Genomic DNA, 14,081 nt, shown 5'->3' on the forward strand with positions numbered 1-14,081 from the left:
GTCAGTCACTTCTGATGATTGTGCACCCATCACCACGTCTAACACTACCTTTGTTCCAGATGTCACACCTGACTTTCCTCTCTCAAGAGTAACTCAAGCCTTTACTCTGTCCCATAATTTGCACATGGCATTTCCCTTGTCCTAAGAGTCATGCTAAGCATATCATCTGTCCAAACAGTTGAACCCAGCATTTGCCCAGTCCTAAAAGGGGCACCTTATATATCCTCTGTCCCAAGAGGGACAATGGGAATGTGCTATGCCCCAAAATATATGCCTGTCATTTGCTCTGTCCCAGCCATCGCACCTGGCATTTCCTATTTCCTCTGATGCAATAGTCACACCTGGCATTTCCTCTTTCCAAAGAGTCACACCAGGTGTTTCCTCAGTATGACCATCTACATCTGCCCTTACCTCTGATTACAATCGCCTGCCATTTCCTACCCCTAGAGACACATCTGTATTTCCTATCACCACGGGTCTCATCCAGCATTTTCTATGTCAGGAGCCAATATATGAAATTTCTTTTCAACACTCAAAGTTTGCAAGTTTTGTCTCCTCTTGCAGACTTATACCTGACATTGTCTTTCCCCTTGAGGGGTGACACATAACAGTATGTTGTTCCTCACATATTGCCATTTGGGGTCGATGGCTTCTTATAGACTTATACCTGGTATTTTGCCACCTTTTCCTACACCTTATATTCTGTCACCCAGCATAAACTCACAGCTAACATTTTCTCAGATATACACACATCACTTATGATGCAATCACACCACTTTCCAGCCCCATATACAAAGCCTTCATACTTCGCACTCATCAACAACTCAGGCCACTCACAGCAAATCGATCAAGAAGTTGTATGTGCAAACAAAGGGTACTTACTGCAACCCATGGCAACTGGACAGAGCCACAAAAGAGTCAACATTCCCTCGCACTCTGCCTTGATAGTAGCAGTGTTCAATCACCAGAACCTAGAGCAGAGCATCATAAGGGATCAATACAAGTTTAAGTAATTAGTTCTAACTTGGCTGTGTTTCGTTTAGTGACATCAGTTTACACTCATACCCTCAAAAACAGGAATGCTTTGAAACAGAATAATCATTCTTCTGAACACTAGGTTAACAAGGGTTCTCAGTCTCAAGATAAAGTGTTCAAAAGTGAGATCAAATTCTGAGAAGCCATAAATACATTTGGAGGACAGTCTAGATCTAAGTGTTTCACACAGGAGTGATCACAAAGTCAGGAGGCTTCGCCATCTTTGGATGATGCGGACTGTGCTTAGGAGCCATGAAAGCGCTTCAGTGATGTGCGCAGTTGCAAACAAAACAAGGAATCATTAATTTTATTTGCAATCTGACTGTGAGCTAGGTTTGGTGTCACTGAGTCAGAGTTTGTTTTAGATTCACAAGGTTCTTTTATGCATACATATTTAAGAATGGCAGACTCGACTCTAAGGATTATGAGCGTGGGACAGAATCTAGATTTCCTCAATAACCATGCAAACCAAAACTGTCTGTCCCATAGAAAGATGATGATGAACCACCAAACCAAATGTCCCTTTCACCACGGAAAGGTCTCAAATATCCTCAACTACCTAACCCCCAGTTACCTCTACCACCAATCAACTCCATATACCCTAACAAGCAAGGGTGCAAACAGCAATACGAATCAAGATGTGGGCCCCAGCATAGCATGTCACAGCACATATAGACAGGAATGCAGATTTCTGCACAGGTACAGCCTCCAGGAAAGGTGCAGGTGGTTCAGAATTGGGAGCACAGAGAACACTCATCCTATTTCTGATAGCATCGATCAGGACCAGGATCATGGCAAGTTACTTTTAGCCAAATTGCTGAAAGTAGCAAGCAACATTCCACAGACTACTTTCATCCAATGCCAAGATATCACCCTGAATTGTCTGCAGTTTAAATGTAATGTGCATGCACTACGACTACATTCATTTCACCTCCCTGCACATCCTTGCCAAGTATCATCCTAAAGGATAACCTAACCTACCGACAGCTGAACCATGTTGAACAACTCGTAGAGAATGCAAGAAAGAGCAGGACACTGTGATAAGGTTTCAATACACGGCAAGATATTTTGAGATGTTGTATTGAGAAATAGAGCTAATGACGTGTTTGGAGCTAATAGTGAGCGAATTAAATGTGGCATACATAACAACGGAAGAGGCAACTAAGGTTGACAAACATGTGAATCAGTGAGAAGGAGAACCTGAAGAAGAAATGGGCAGATCCATCAAACAAGTATGGATGAATGAGGTAGAGGTTGAGATATACAGAAAGAGAGAGACAACAGTAGTAAAGGATATAGAGGTAGTCACAGCTATACCAAGAGTAAAAACACATGAAGATAAAGGGATACAAACACCCCAAAAAGATTCTGCAGCTGATCGCGATAGACCATAAATTTCCAAGGCCATTGGTGACACCTCAACAGATTGAGGAGTTCAAGAGAGCCAGTGTTACGAATCTTTGGCACCCTTCTGACTTCCTCTGGAGTGCCTTGGGGCCCACGGATCCAAGGAGGCCTCATCAGGATATCGCCCATGGGTCTGCTCTCAGTACCGGCTATGTCTCCTAAACCTGTTTCAGGTTCAGCTTCAACTCCAGAGCAGACTTCATGCCTGGCACCACGATCCAAGCTGGTTCCTGCTACAATGACGCCCGACTGAAGGATGCTGATTGTATTGGCCTGTCTTTCTCGACCTTGGCCGAGGTCGCGTACCAGAACAGTTTCGATGTGTCCAGCACCAGTTCATTCTGACAAAACAATACCCTTACATAGGTACCACTCTCCCGAGCTCCAACAACTTTTTAGATTGGATTCTGACCAAAGTCAACACGGTTTTGGTACTGATGCCGATGAATTTCCCCCACAATATGACGATGGCAACTTTTATCTGGATCTACAAGAGGCCAGCAGATTTGACACTTCTCCTGACATTGGGACTGGGTTCTCCCTCTGACCCTTTCATGGAAGAGACCACCTCATTTGCTCTAGTCCTCTGACTAGAAGCAGAAGTCGTGGACTTCCTCATTGAAGTTTTACAGACCAGGCAGGCCTTGTCCGAGCCCTTGCTGATATTAAACAAAGCCCTGATGGACACCCTCTTAGGTACTTGAACTACACCTTGTTGCTGCCCAACTGTGAACAGACAGGCAGTACAATTCCACTGGCCCACTCCAGGTGACCATGCCTTTGTGATGCAGTATCCTACTCTAAAGAGCCTGGTAGTTCAGGCATCTACTAGCAGGGTTAATCTCAATTCTTTCCCTACAACCCCCCTCCCCAGACAGGGTCAAAAATAATTGAAGCACTCAGGAAATTGATGTTTTCATCAGCTAGACTAGCCCTTTGGTCAGACTATGGCAGCAACTTGCTGGGTAAATACACCCAAGTATTATGGGGCATGGTCGCAAAGACCCTGCCGGCAGAGGTATTCCAAGCCAAACCAGCACAAACCATCCAGAATGGCGAAGGGGCGGCCAAATACATTATCGAGTCAGGACTGGACACTATTGACTTCTTAGGTAGAGCATTTGGGACTAGCGTGGTGCTCTAAAGCCACGTATTGATGACATCCATGGGCTTCCCAGGTGACTTTCAGGTATCATTCATGGATATGCCATTCGACAGGTTTCACCTATTTGGTGAGAAGGCCGATTCCACACTAGAGCTCTTCAAGGAAAGCAGGGTCACATCACGCTCCCTCAGTCTCCCCACACCCACCAGGCAGTGTCCCCCTACAGGTACGCTCTTTTTGTGCCATTGAAAAGGGCTTTGGTTACAGACAACACCAACGCCCACCAACCCAGCAACAGACACCACAGTTATTACGAGACAGGAGATCTAGCAAACACTATCAAGGCATACAAGGACAGCAGACTCCCAGTCCTCTGCACCCCCTCACCAGGAACAGCCTCCTAACCACTTTAGTCTGCATTTGACGGTGTACCACCACCCTGTGGGAGGCAAAATCCATTGTTTTTTTTAGGCAGGTCATCACATCTGACAAGTGGGTCCTGCAGATAGTTAAACAGACTGCGCCCTGCCATTCCTTTCCAGCCCGCCACATCTTCCACTCACATCAGAGTAGAGCCTTGGAAATGGGTACTGGCTGTTACTCTTTGTGAGACCTGGTACCATTGGCGTGAGTCTCCCTTCCATTTTTTCTGATTGCCTCATCTGTTTTTGATATGTTTTGCTGGTTTAGATGCTTTGGGCACTGTACCACTGCTATTCAATGCCACAGTGCAAGTGCTCCCTATGTTAAATTGATGTATTGATTAGTGACTCCATGATTGGGTTATTTGATTTACTTGTCAGACCCGAGTACAGTGCACCATGTGTGCCCAGGGCTTGTAAATCAAATGCTGCTGGTGGGCTTGCAGCACTGGTTGTGCCACCCACAGAAGCAGCTTGTAAAGTGTGTCTCAGGTCTGCCACTGCAGACCCTGTGTGCGGTCTCTGACTGCCATGTTGACTGACCAAGTGCACCCACTTGCCAGTCCCTAAACCTTCCCTTTTCTTCATATCAGACACCCCTCTGGTAGGCCCAAGGGCAGGGTGCATTGTAAGTATAAGGTAGGACATGCCCTGGTGTGTGTGGCATGTCCTAATAGTGAATTACAGCCATTTTCGTGTATCACTATTGCAAAGCAACCTGTTCCCCATAGGCCAGAATGGGCAGTTTGATTATTACATCTTATAATCCTAACTGACCTAGGGAACATGGTAGAAATTCGAGTTTAGTATGCCTGAACTCAGAAGGATAAAATACATCTTTTAGTGAAGTTGGTTTTAACATTCTGTGTTTGAAAATTCCACTTTTAGAAAGTAGGTATTTTCTTGCTCAACTGTCCAAGCCTGCCTCTGCTAGGTTTTGTATAGTGTGTCTGGTTCTGTGAGTGGCAGGGGCTGGGGGATTCCAGGAGAGGGCGAGTCATCACAGGGCTGAATAGAGAGATCTGCATGTAGATGGGAGGGAGGAGCTGCACCTGGGACCTGAATAGGGCTGTGCCTTCCCTCCACAATGCTGGCTCCACCTCCTGTGGTGTGTCTGATGTCCCTTGCCTAACCTGTGAAAGGAAAGAAGGAGTCCTGTCAACAAAGTACTCCAGGACTGACAAGAACTGGTTTGGACTAGGCAAAGGCCTCTCTGCCTTCAGAGAACAAAGAGAAAAGTAGTATAAATATGGGGACCCAGACCCCAAGACTTTAGATCACTTCTGGTACACAACAAGACAAACCTCTGCTAAGGAGAAGAACCAAAGGAAGCTGTAGGAGTTGTACTGGCCCCCTGCCAGTGTGCTGTGTTGGCCTACAGTGGTGTCTTCAGTGCCAAGGCGAGGAGAAGGAACTTTCAATGGACTTTCATCATCTTGCAGAATATTACTCCAAGGGCTTGAACTTGTGCTTGCCTCCTGCTGAAGTCTCAGGGGCAAAAGACTTCACCACCAGCTCCCCTCTGAATTTCCTTGCTGGGAATTCTATCTGCAGAAGCCTGCGTGTCGCTGGGAGCTGGAAGCGTGACGCAACGAGAAGAAGCATGTCGCCGCCGCAGCTGTAGTCGTCGCATTGCCGGAGAAGCGTGCCGCCACCGCATCTCCCTAGAAGCGTGTCTTCGTCACAGTTGTCTACTGTCGCATCACGGAGAAGCGTGTCACCACCGTGAGGGTCGTCGTCGCATCACCGGAGAAGCGTGTTGCAGGGCCTGTCGCGGCTCCAAAGTACAGAGTCGCCGCAAGGCTGCCAGGGCGTGCACGCATCATCTCAATAACGTCGCATCAAGGGCGCCATCTTGCCGCATCGCAACCTCCTGCAGCACGAGAATCTACGCATCACCTCCTCTCCGGTAAGGATCAAGACGCATCCCCTACTCTGCACAAGCATTGAGGCGCTACGCATCGTCTCCCCCGAAGCAAGGAACCGACGCATCTCCAACGCTGCGAGCCTTTTGTTTATTTTGCGTTACGCATCCAGGTACTTTTGTGAGAACTGTGTCGCATTTACCATCAACTTGAACTAAGTTAATTCTACCATCTTTAAGTCAATTTTGAGTACAGTATTGTGGATTTTTGTCGTTTGTGGTCTTGTGTTTATATAAAGAATACTTATTTTTATAAAACCTGTGTGGTGTCCATCTGTAGTGTTTTCATTGTATTACTGTATGTGTTCACAAATGCTTAACACACTGCCTCTGAGTTAAGCCTGTCTGCTCGTGCCAAGCTACCAAGGGGGTGAGCAGCGGTTATCCAGTAGTGTAATCTCCTTTCCCTGACTTAGAAGCAAGGGTCCCTATTTGGTCAAAGGTACCTACCTCTGCCAACTAGAGACCCCCATTTCCAACACACTTGTTATTTCATAATGCTGAAGAAGGGCAGAGGCCTCTGTCCAATTTATATTTCTGGCATCTCAATTTCTTCCTGCGGAAGGACAAATTCAAGATGCTCATGTTGGCCCATGCTGGCCCTGGCTCTATATGCTTTGGATCCAGGAGACTGGTTGGTACTATAGGACGTCTTTTTTCATGTACCCAGTCTGTAGACTACAGACACTACTTGCGCTTCAAGGTTGGCCAGGAGCATTTTCAGTTTGGCATGTTGAAGTTGGACTCGCCACAGTCAGTCGTGGTCTACTTTCAGATGACGATGAACCTTTTGTCATCATAGGGATTTATTATCAACATGCCAAAATCACCCCTGACTCCTTTGCAGAGGCTCTCTTTCATCAAAGCTATCCGGGATACGTTGCACGTTTGGGTCTTCACTCCGGATCAGCGGGTGTAGGACATTCGGGCTAAGATCTCAGTGTTTCAGCCTCTGTCCTGGGATTCAGTGAGGGTGGATCAGAGGTTTCATGGCCTATTGGCCTCCAGCATTCTGCACATCAACCATGCCAGATGGCATATGCGGGCTCTGAAATTTCATTGGACTCAGCATCAAGGGAACTGGGTGGATTCCATTCAGGTTTCTTCGGAGACTGCAAAAGATCCGCAGTGGTGGCCGCTAAACCACCATTGCCCAACCAGAGCTGTGTGATGAATGCAGCCCTTCTGGGTTAGGCAGCTCACCTAGGAGGGGTAGATATCAGAGGACTTTGGTTTCTGGTAGAAACATCTCTCCACCAGTGCTTAATTTGAGCCGGTGCTTTCCGGTGGTCAATTATATAAATATTTCACTGGGCCGGGGCTACAATTTCTGACCCTGCAGGTGGTGGTTTCAATATTAATTGTTCAGTTATAAAATAAAATAAATAACATACCTTGCATAGTGACTGGCTGCTATGTGTTCTTAGGCAGGCCGACGTATGCCTGTCCAGGCAGGCATGATCGTGTATCACTACGTTAGTAATGATGTCTTCACGCCTGGCAGTCACGTATCCAAGAAGTCATCTTCAAACAATAGCTTGCTTTCTATTCCCCAAGTCTGCTGCACCCGTCCACTGCCTGAGCCTAGGCCTCCCATTGGATAATTGTAGCTGGGGGCTGGCTCATGACGGAGTTGAGGCAAGGAAGCTGCGAGAGCGCATTTGGAACTTGAGAGTGAGGGCTCATTATGAGGAAGAATAAATGAAAGTGTGGACTTTCTTCTTGCTGCGCAGGCAGAGTAGCATTACCTGTAGCCCTGAATTGCTGCTAAATCTTCAATGTGCTTGATGCGGCCCACCACAACTTTTTTGCGCCATGGAGTCACCTGTAGAATCGGTGCTGCTGCCTCCCACCATGCTAATTGCTGAGCGTGCGTGAGCCATAGGCGCCACAGCCATACTCACCGGCATCGGCCGGGGACAATGTTTGTGCTGTAGCACAGTAGCAGGCAGGGTCACAGCAAGCTCAGCAGTGGATACTGATGTTGTTGTCATCCCCGGACCTACTAATTACAGGCAGCACTAATAGTGACACGACCTGCTGTGCTTGGGCAGCCGCCTGTTCCGCACTGATTAATATATGCGAAAAAAGCATTTTCATTTGGTGTACATTTTGTTTTTGCACTCGGTATAGGTAGGAAAGTAAAATCCATGTCATCTTCCTCTTCTTTAGGAATGACAACAAGAAAACGCAGAGTTCACAATAGGAGGGACAAGTACAGGTTGGAGGCAGTGTTCTAGATGAGAGAGAGCAAGAGTAAAGAGGAGAAAGAAACAAGAGAGGAGCGCGATAAAACAGAGCAAAGTAGAAGAAAAGAAGGAGAGCAAATCAGAGACAAAGAGACAGCAGACATGATGTGAAGAAGAGCGCAATAAGAAGAGGAAAGATAAAATGAAAGGATGTAGAGGACAGGACAGAGAAAAAAAGTGGAGAAATGATAAAACGGAGACACAGCTAATCACTGCTAGAAGAGTGATAGTAAAGAGCCAAGATAGAGGGGAGAGAGAGCACAAGATGGATAAAAGTGAAGCGGAAAAAGGGCAGGGGTAGAATGAATAGATGGCAAATCAGAAATACAGGGAATAAGGTAAAGCACCAGGTGTGACAAAGACGATAAGAAACGATTAGAGAGGTGAGAGGATAGAATCTTAGAGCAAAGACTTGGGGGACAGACAACAAAGCAAGGTTGGACGATACAGACTGAGGCAGTGCGAGTGTTGAAAGTGGGGCTCTCCGGAGGTATAAGTGGGCTGTGGCCTCCTTGGCAAAATGTTCGACACCAGCACCTCTTTTTTTTACAAATGAAGCACTGCTCTCCATGTCAACCTGTTGGAGTTACAGGCCATTACTTAGCTGTTGAATGCCTTCATGCCATCCATCAAGAAGAGGCTAGTTCAGGTCCTCATAGAAAATACCACCTTCATGTGGTATTGTAACAAATAGGGCAGTTTGGGGTCCTGGCTCTGTGCCAGGAGGTTTTGTGCCTCTAGAAATGGCTTAATCATCAGGGCATTTCCCGGATTAATCACCACCTGGCAGGATCTTTAAATGCTAGAGCGTATGAGATCAGCCCACAACACCTAGCGGATCACGAATTGCACTTACACCTGGAGCTGGTGCAGGGCGTCTTCCAACAATGGAAAGTACTCTGGCGCGATCTATTTGCCACCACCAAGAATGCGCAATGTCATCACTTTTGCACGCTGTAGTTCTCCTGATAGCTCACTCGGAGACGCATTCCACCTAGAGTGGAGCATGGGGCTTCTGTATGGCTTCTCGCTTTTACTTCTCCTGCCCTGAGTCCTAAAGAAGATCAGGAACAACCAGGCAAAAGACATCTTAGTGCCTCTGGATTAGGCTAGGAAAATGTGGTACCCGAACTTCAGGGCATTAGGATCTGTCCTACGATCAGGCTGCCACTTCTGGAGGATCTTGTGTCATAGCAGCAGGGTCTTGCACCCGGGCCTGCGCAATCTACACTTTTATGCAAGGAAATTAAGCAGAAGCAGTTGTCTATATTCTATAAGCAGTGGGTGTGGCCAGGCGTCCCTCCATAGTGTTCTGAGGCTGGACGAAAGGAGAAGTTTGTGGCTTGATGCAGCACCTGTAATACAGACCTGTTACAGGCCAAATGTATTGCTGTTTGTTTTGTCTTTGGCCCTGTATAGTCTTGCAGTGGGCACTGGTAAATGTTATCTGTCTGTCCCTTTCTGCATTTACTGGTTCAACTATCCTTGTTCAAATGGCAAGGAATAAGGTCGGAGGTGTCCTTCCTATGCCAGGACATGCGTAATATCTCAGAAAGGGTAACCCACACTAAAAATCGTATCACTGAGGTGGAAGATATGACACACAACCTAAAAGCAGACGTTACCGTCCTAAAGGCAACCGTGAGGGAGGTAGCATGGAAAGTGGAAGACGCGAAAAACAGGGCACGCAGAAACAACCTGCTCTTGATTGGATTTCAGGGAACAGAGGGCTCAGACCCAGGAGCATTTTTGATTACATGGCTGCGTGACTCCCTCCCAATGGCAAAGTTCTCACCCTGCTTTATAGTCGAACGGGCCCACATGATGCCCAATGCAAGACCACCACCCAATGCCCCTTCGATGGCCACTGATTGCGCGATTTCTCAACTTTCAAGACCGAGATACAATCCTTAGAGAGTCACGGCGTGTTGGTGAAATCAAACATGCCTGACTACTCGCGAGAAGTGTAGAAGATGAGGTACACATTTGATTCTGTGACAGTTAAACTGAGAGCCCTGCAAATGCAGTACAAGCTACTCTTTCCTGCCAAACTAAAAGTCATTTTTCAGGGCAACTCCCATTTCTTCCAGTCACCAGAAGAAGCATGAGCCTGGATTGAGGAGCGCCCCCCTCTAAGGTGTGAGGCAAAGGTCGGAAGGTCGCAATTCAGAGAACATGTCCAGAACCTAAACCACGGAGAGTGAAAAAGAGACGCTTACTCACAGGAGGGTGCAGAACACGGACGGGGACCCGCCTGAAGGGGATACCACACACGCTGGAGAAGAAGATGCGTTTGGACTCGGATGAGGTCGCAACAAGCCAAAGCTAGTAAAAAATACTCCAGCCAATGGGACAGTACCCACACAAAACCATCAGATGAGGAGTACCTTGCCGACACGGACAGCGATCACCCACTTCTCATGAACATTAACCAATTGGAAGAACAACGAGGTACCGGGACAGGAAATCCAGAGAACAAGAGCGGCGATGAAGGTTGAAACACGGGATATGCCAATGGCAAATGATCTACAGAACGGCTAAGGAGCCCCCCAGACATTACCGCGCTCAGCGTTTCTGAGCGAAAAGACTTACCTGAAGTTCATATCCTTGATTGGTTTGTTTAGCATTTTAGAGGGTATGGGGAAGAGGAGGGAATACCGACCTCTCAGGCAACACCTATGCCAGGTTGTCATATTGACAGTTATGGGGATGGGCATGGGAAGTGGGAGAGAGTGGGGTGGGGGGGATAGGTGGAGGGATTACATTTTTACCGTTATCATGGGGATAGAGACAAGCAGGCAGGTCTTCCCGAACACATAGGGACAAATAAGGGACCCATGTACGATGGATGAGGAACCCTATACAGCGTTGACATGGAATGTCAACAGGCTAGGTAATAAGATCAAGAGAGGACTAGTAGCTAGATACATCAAGAGGCTTAAGCCCAACATTGTCTATTTGCAGGAACCCACCTGATGGGTACACATTGCACCTTTATAGGGAGGGTGACATACATAACACTTGCACACGCAGGATTTTTCTCAGGGGCTCAGGGTGTTGCAATATTGATTTAGAAAACTCCCCCATTCCATACAACTAAGATCTGGACAGACTCCGGTAGGACTTTCGTCGCTTACGTTGATCAGTGTCTATGCCACACCACAACTGCAATCTCAAACCCTAGATGCAGTAGCTAAGCTATTATTAGAATCGGGCCCCTCCACACACATTATTGGTGGTGACTCAACGACGTAATGGACCCAAACCTTGACCGCACACACATTACGTCAGGAACCCGTATACCCACTCCATTGGCCGAATTCGTGAACTCTTTGGGGCTGACTGACCTCTGGCGGCAACACCACCCAATAGATCGCACTTATTCATACCTCTCCGGGGCCCACGGAGTCTTCTCCAGACTTGATTATTTCTTTGCCCTGGGAGGGGAGGTACGGACGGTGGAAAAGGAGAGTACCTCGCAAGAGTACTCTGACCACTCACCAGTGTGGTTGACGGTGGGAGGCAGGGGAAGTAGACACGGTCAGATTGGAGACTGAATGCCTGGGAGCTCCAGGACAAAACAGTAACTGGAGTGATAAGGACGGAGACTGAGCTATACTTCCAAGAGAATGAGGGTTCGGTAGCCTCGGATGCCACCCTTTCAGAGGCTTATAAGACAGTGATCTGAGGTAGGGTGTAGGACGTAATAGCTTAGAAAAGGTGGGAAGAAGCTCACCAAGTAGAAACACTGGAACGTAAACTCCTAGACTTCGAGAAAGGTGTTACCCCAGATGCAGAGGCCACTCTGATAAAACAAATTACAGTTACACGCAGGGAACTTTGGGACCTGACAGAGCGGGAGGTACAAGCCGAAATTCAGGCCACCCACCACCAACTCTATCAGTCAGGAGAGAGGGCTGGGAGGCTTCTAACTTGGCTGGGCAAGCTCCTGGCAGGCCTTTTTGAACCTTTTCATAAAGTTTCATTACAGCATCTTTCTTGGAAAATGGCTTTTCTGGTTGCCATCACGTCAGCACATGGGGTTAGTGAGGTTCAAGCTTTATGCTCCCATGAACCACACACAATATTTCATAGCAATAAACCAGTTATGAGAACACATCCGAAATTCTTTTATTATTTTTATTGAACAAACAAACATGTAAACATCCCATCATTACATATACCTAACACGTTGTACATCATCTGTAGTGTAGGTCGGGGTACAGTATTGCGTGCTATGGGCATGGGGGAAGGATCCGCCCCTCCCTCAGTTGTTTACTGTGCTTGTGCCATTACTCCCCCTGGGCTGTGCCCATTTGTGTCAAGGATCTGTACTTGTCCAATGTGTTCCATATCTTCTCCCACTTTTTGGGGCATCCCCTGCTCTGATAGACAGTTTTTTCAGCTAGGCAACACCAGTCTAGGTCTCGTTTCCAAGCAGTGAGCGTCCATATTTCCTGAACACCCCACAGTCTGACAATGTTGCTCTTTGCCACCACAGAGGCTAAGGCTAGCCACATTTTTACATGAGGCGGCCAGCGAATTTTGCCTGTGATGCCCAACAAATGCCAGCGAGCGTCCAGGGGTATTTGTGTACCGATGACTTCAGACATTACTCGGGTGATTCGGGTCCAGTATTGCTGTGCTGCAGGGCATTCCCAGATTATATGAAATAATGTGCCTACCTCGCCGCAACACCTGATGCAAAGCTCTGAATCTATCCAGCCTAGTTTCTGATATAACATCCGGGTGGTGTAGGACCTGTGTAGTACTCTCAGCTGAACCAGCCGGAACCATGCCCTGATGGCAAATTCTCGGGGGCTCTGGATTGCTTCTTGCCAGTCATCATCCTCTATCAATCCCAGATCAGTCTCCCAATCTTCCCTCAGGGAGACGAGGGAGTTTGGAAGCTTATCCATGATTTTTTTCATACGTTAGGGGTGCTGCCTTGTCTATCATAGCATCAAGTAGTAGTCGGTCTTTGTAGGAGAGTAGGATCTGCACTTATGTTGCCCCCACTTTTTTTCTGATGTTAACACAGGTTTCTGGCTATAGTCTGGCTGGGTCCCTGCTAATTAGGGCCCCAGCCTCTCTGTTCTCTCTAAACAACTTGGAGTGCATATTAGATGCACTAGTGATTGGATACTGTGGTACCTTATGAGCCCCTAGTATATGGTACCTTAGGTACCAAGGGCATAGGTACTTCACAGGCCTACCAGGGGCTGAAGCATGTAGTATGCCACCCCTGGGAAACAGACTAAATCTGATACCACAGGCCTGCTACAGCAACCTGGGTGAGGTAGTGTTAGCACTCCTCACTGAGGTATAGGTTCCTATATCTCACCATACACACACATATAAACCTATCAGTCACCCCTAAGGCAGGCCCTATCAATCCTTAGGGCAGGGTGCTTGGTTTACAATGTGAGGGGGTGCCTCTGTCTGAGCAGGGCCCCTCTGCAGCTGGCAGAGTCTATTCTCTGTGGCTGTTTGTGGATGCGGTTAAACCATATACTCTTAAGTGCATTATAACCTAGCGGTAAATGCTAACTTTGGAATGACTGGATCAAAACATGTTGTGTTTGGTGTCAAACAACTTGGAATCATACCCCCACACCAGTAACTGGTGTGGGAGTATGATCCCACCCTTCTAGAGGGGAAGACATGTACCTACTGTGGAAACACAGTAGAAATCTGAAAGAGCCCTGGCATCACACAATGGATGCCACCAGCACAGACACTGGGCTGCCCTGCTGCTGCTGACTGAAACTCGCAGTGGAGGAGGCCCAACAATAGGCATCCTGTCACAGGGAGGTGTAACCACCTTCCAGACAGGATTTAGTGTATTGGGGCTGGGTGGGTGCACTCCTAGAGTGCTTTGAAGTCCTGCACTGGGGGAGCAGTAGGCTCCTCTGTGCATATGTCAACTCAATCCGGTT

At 47.5% G+C, this 14,081-nt stretch overlaps 1 protein-coding gene across 6 annotated transcripts in view; it reads right to left on the reverse strand.

Annotated features, from left to right (window-relative positions):
- ADAM11 (ADAM metallopeptidase domain 11) overlaps positions 1 to 14,081 on the reverse strand; it is a 789,906-nt gene that overhangs the window by 508,081 nt on the left and 267,744 nt on the right. For all 6 annotated transcript variants that reach the window (XM_085646660.1, XM_085646679.1, XM_085646669.1 and 3 more), the window contains exon 5: positions 883 to 971. In XM_085646660.1, the coding sequence (XP_085502786.1) occupies positions 883 to 971 (89 nt within the window). The remainder of the gene's footprint in view (positions 1 to 882; positions 972 to 14,081) is intronic.

Source organism: Triturus cristatus, chromosome 1_1 (genome assembly GCF_964204655.1).
Source record: "Triturus cristatus chromosome 1_1, aTriCri1.1, whole genome shotgun sequence".
Classification (NCBI taxonomy): Eukaryota; Metazoa; Chordata; class Amphibia; order Caudata; family Salamandridae; genus Triturus; species Triturus cristatus.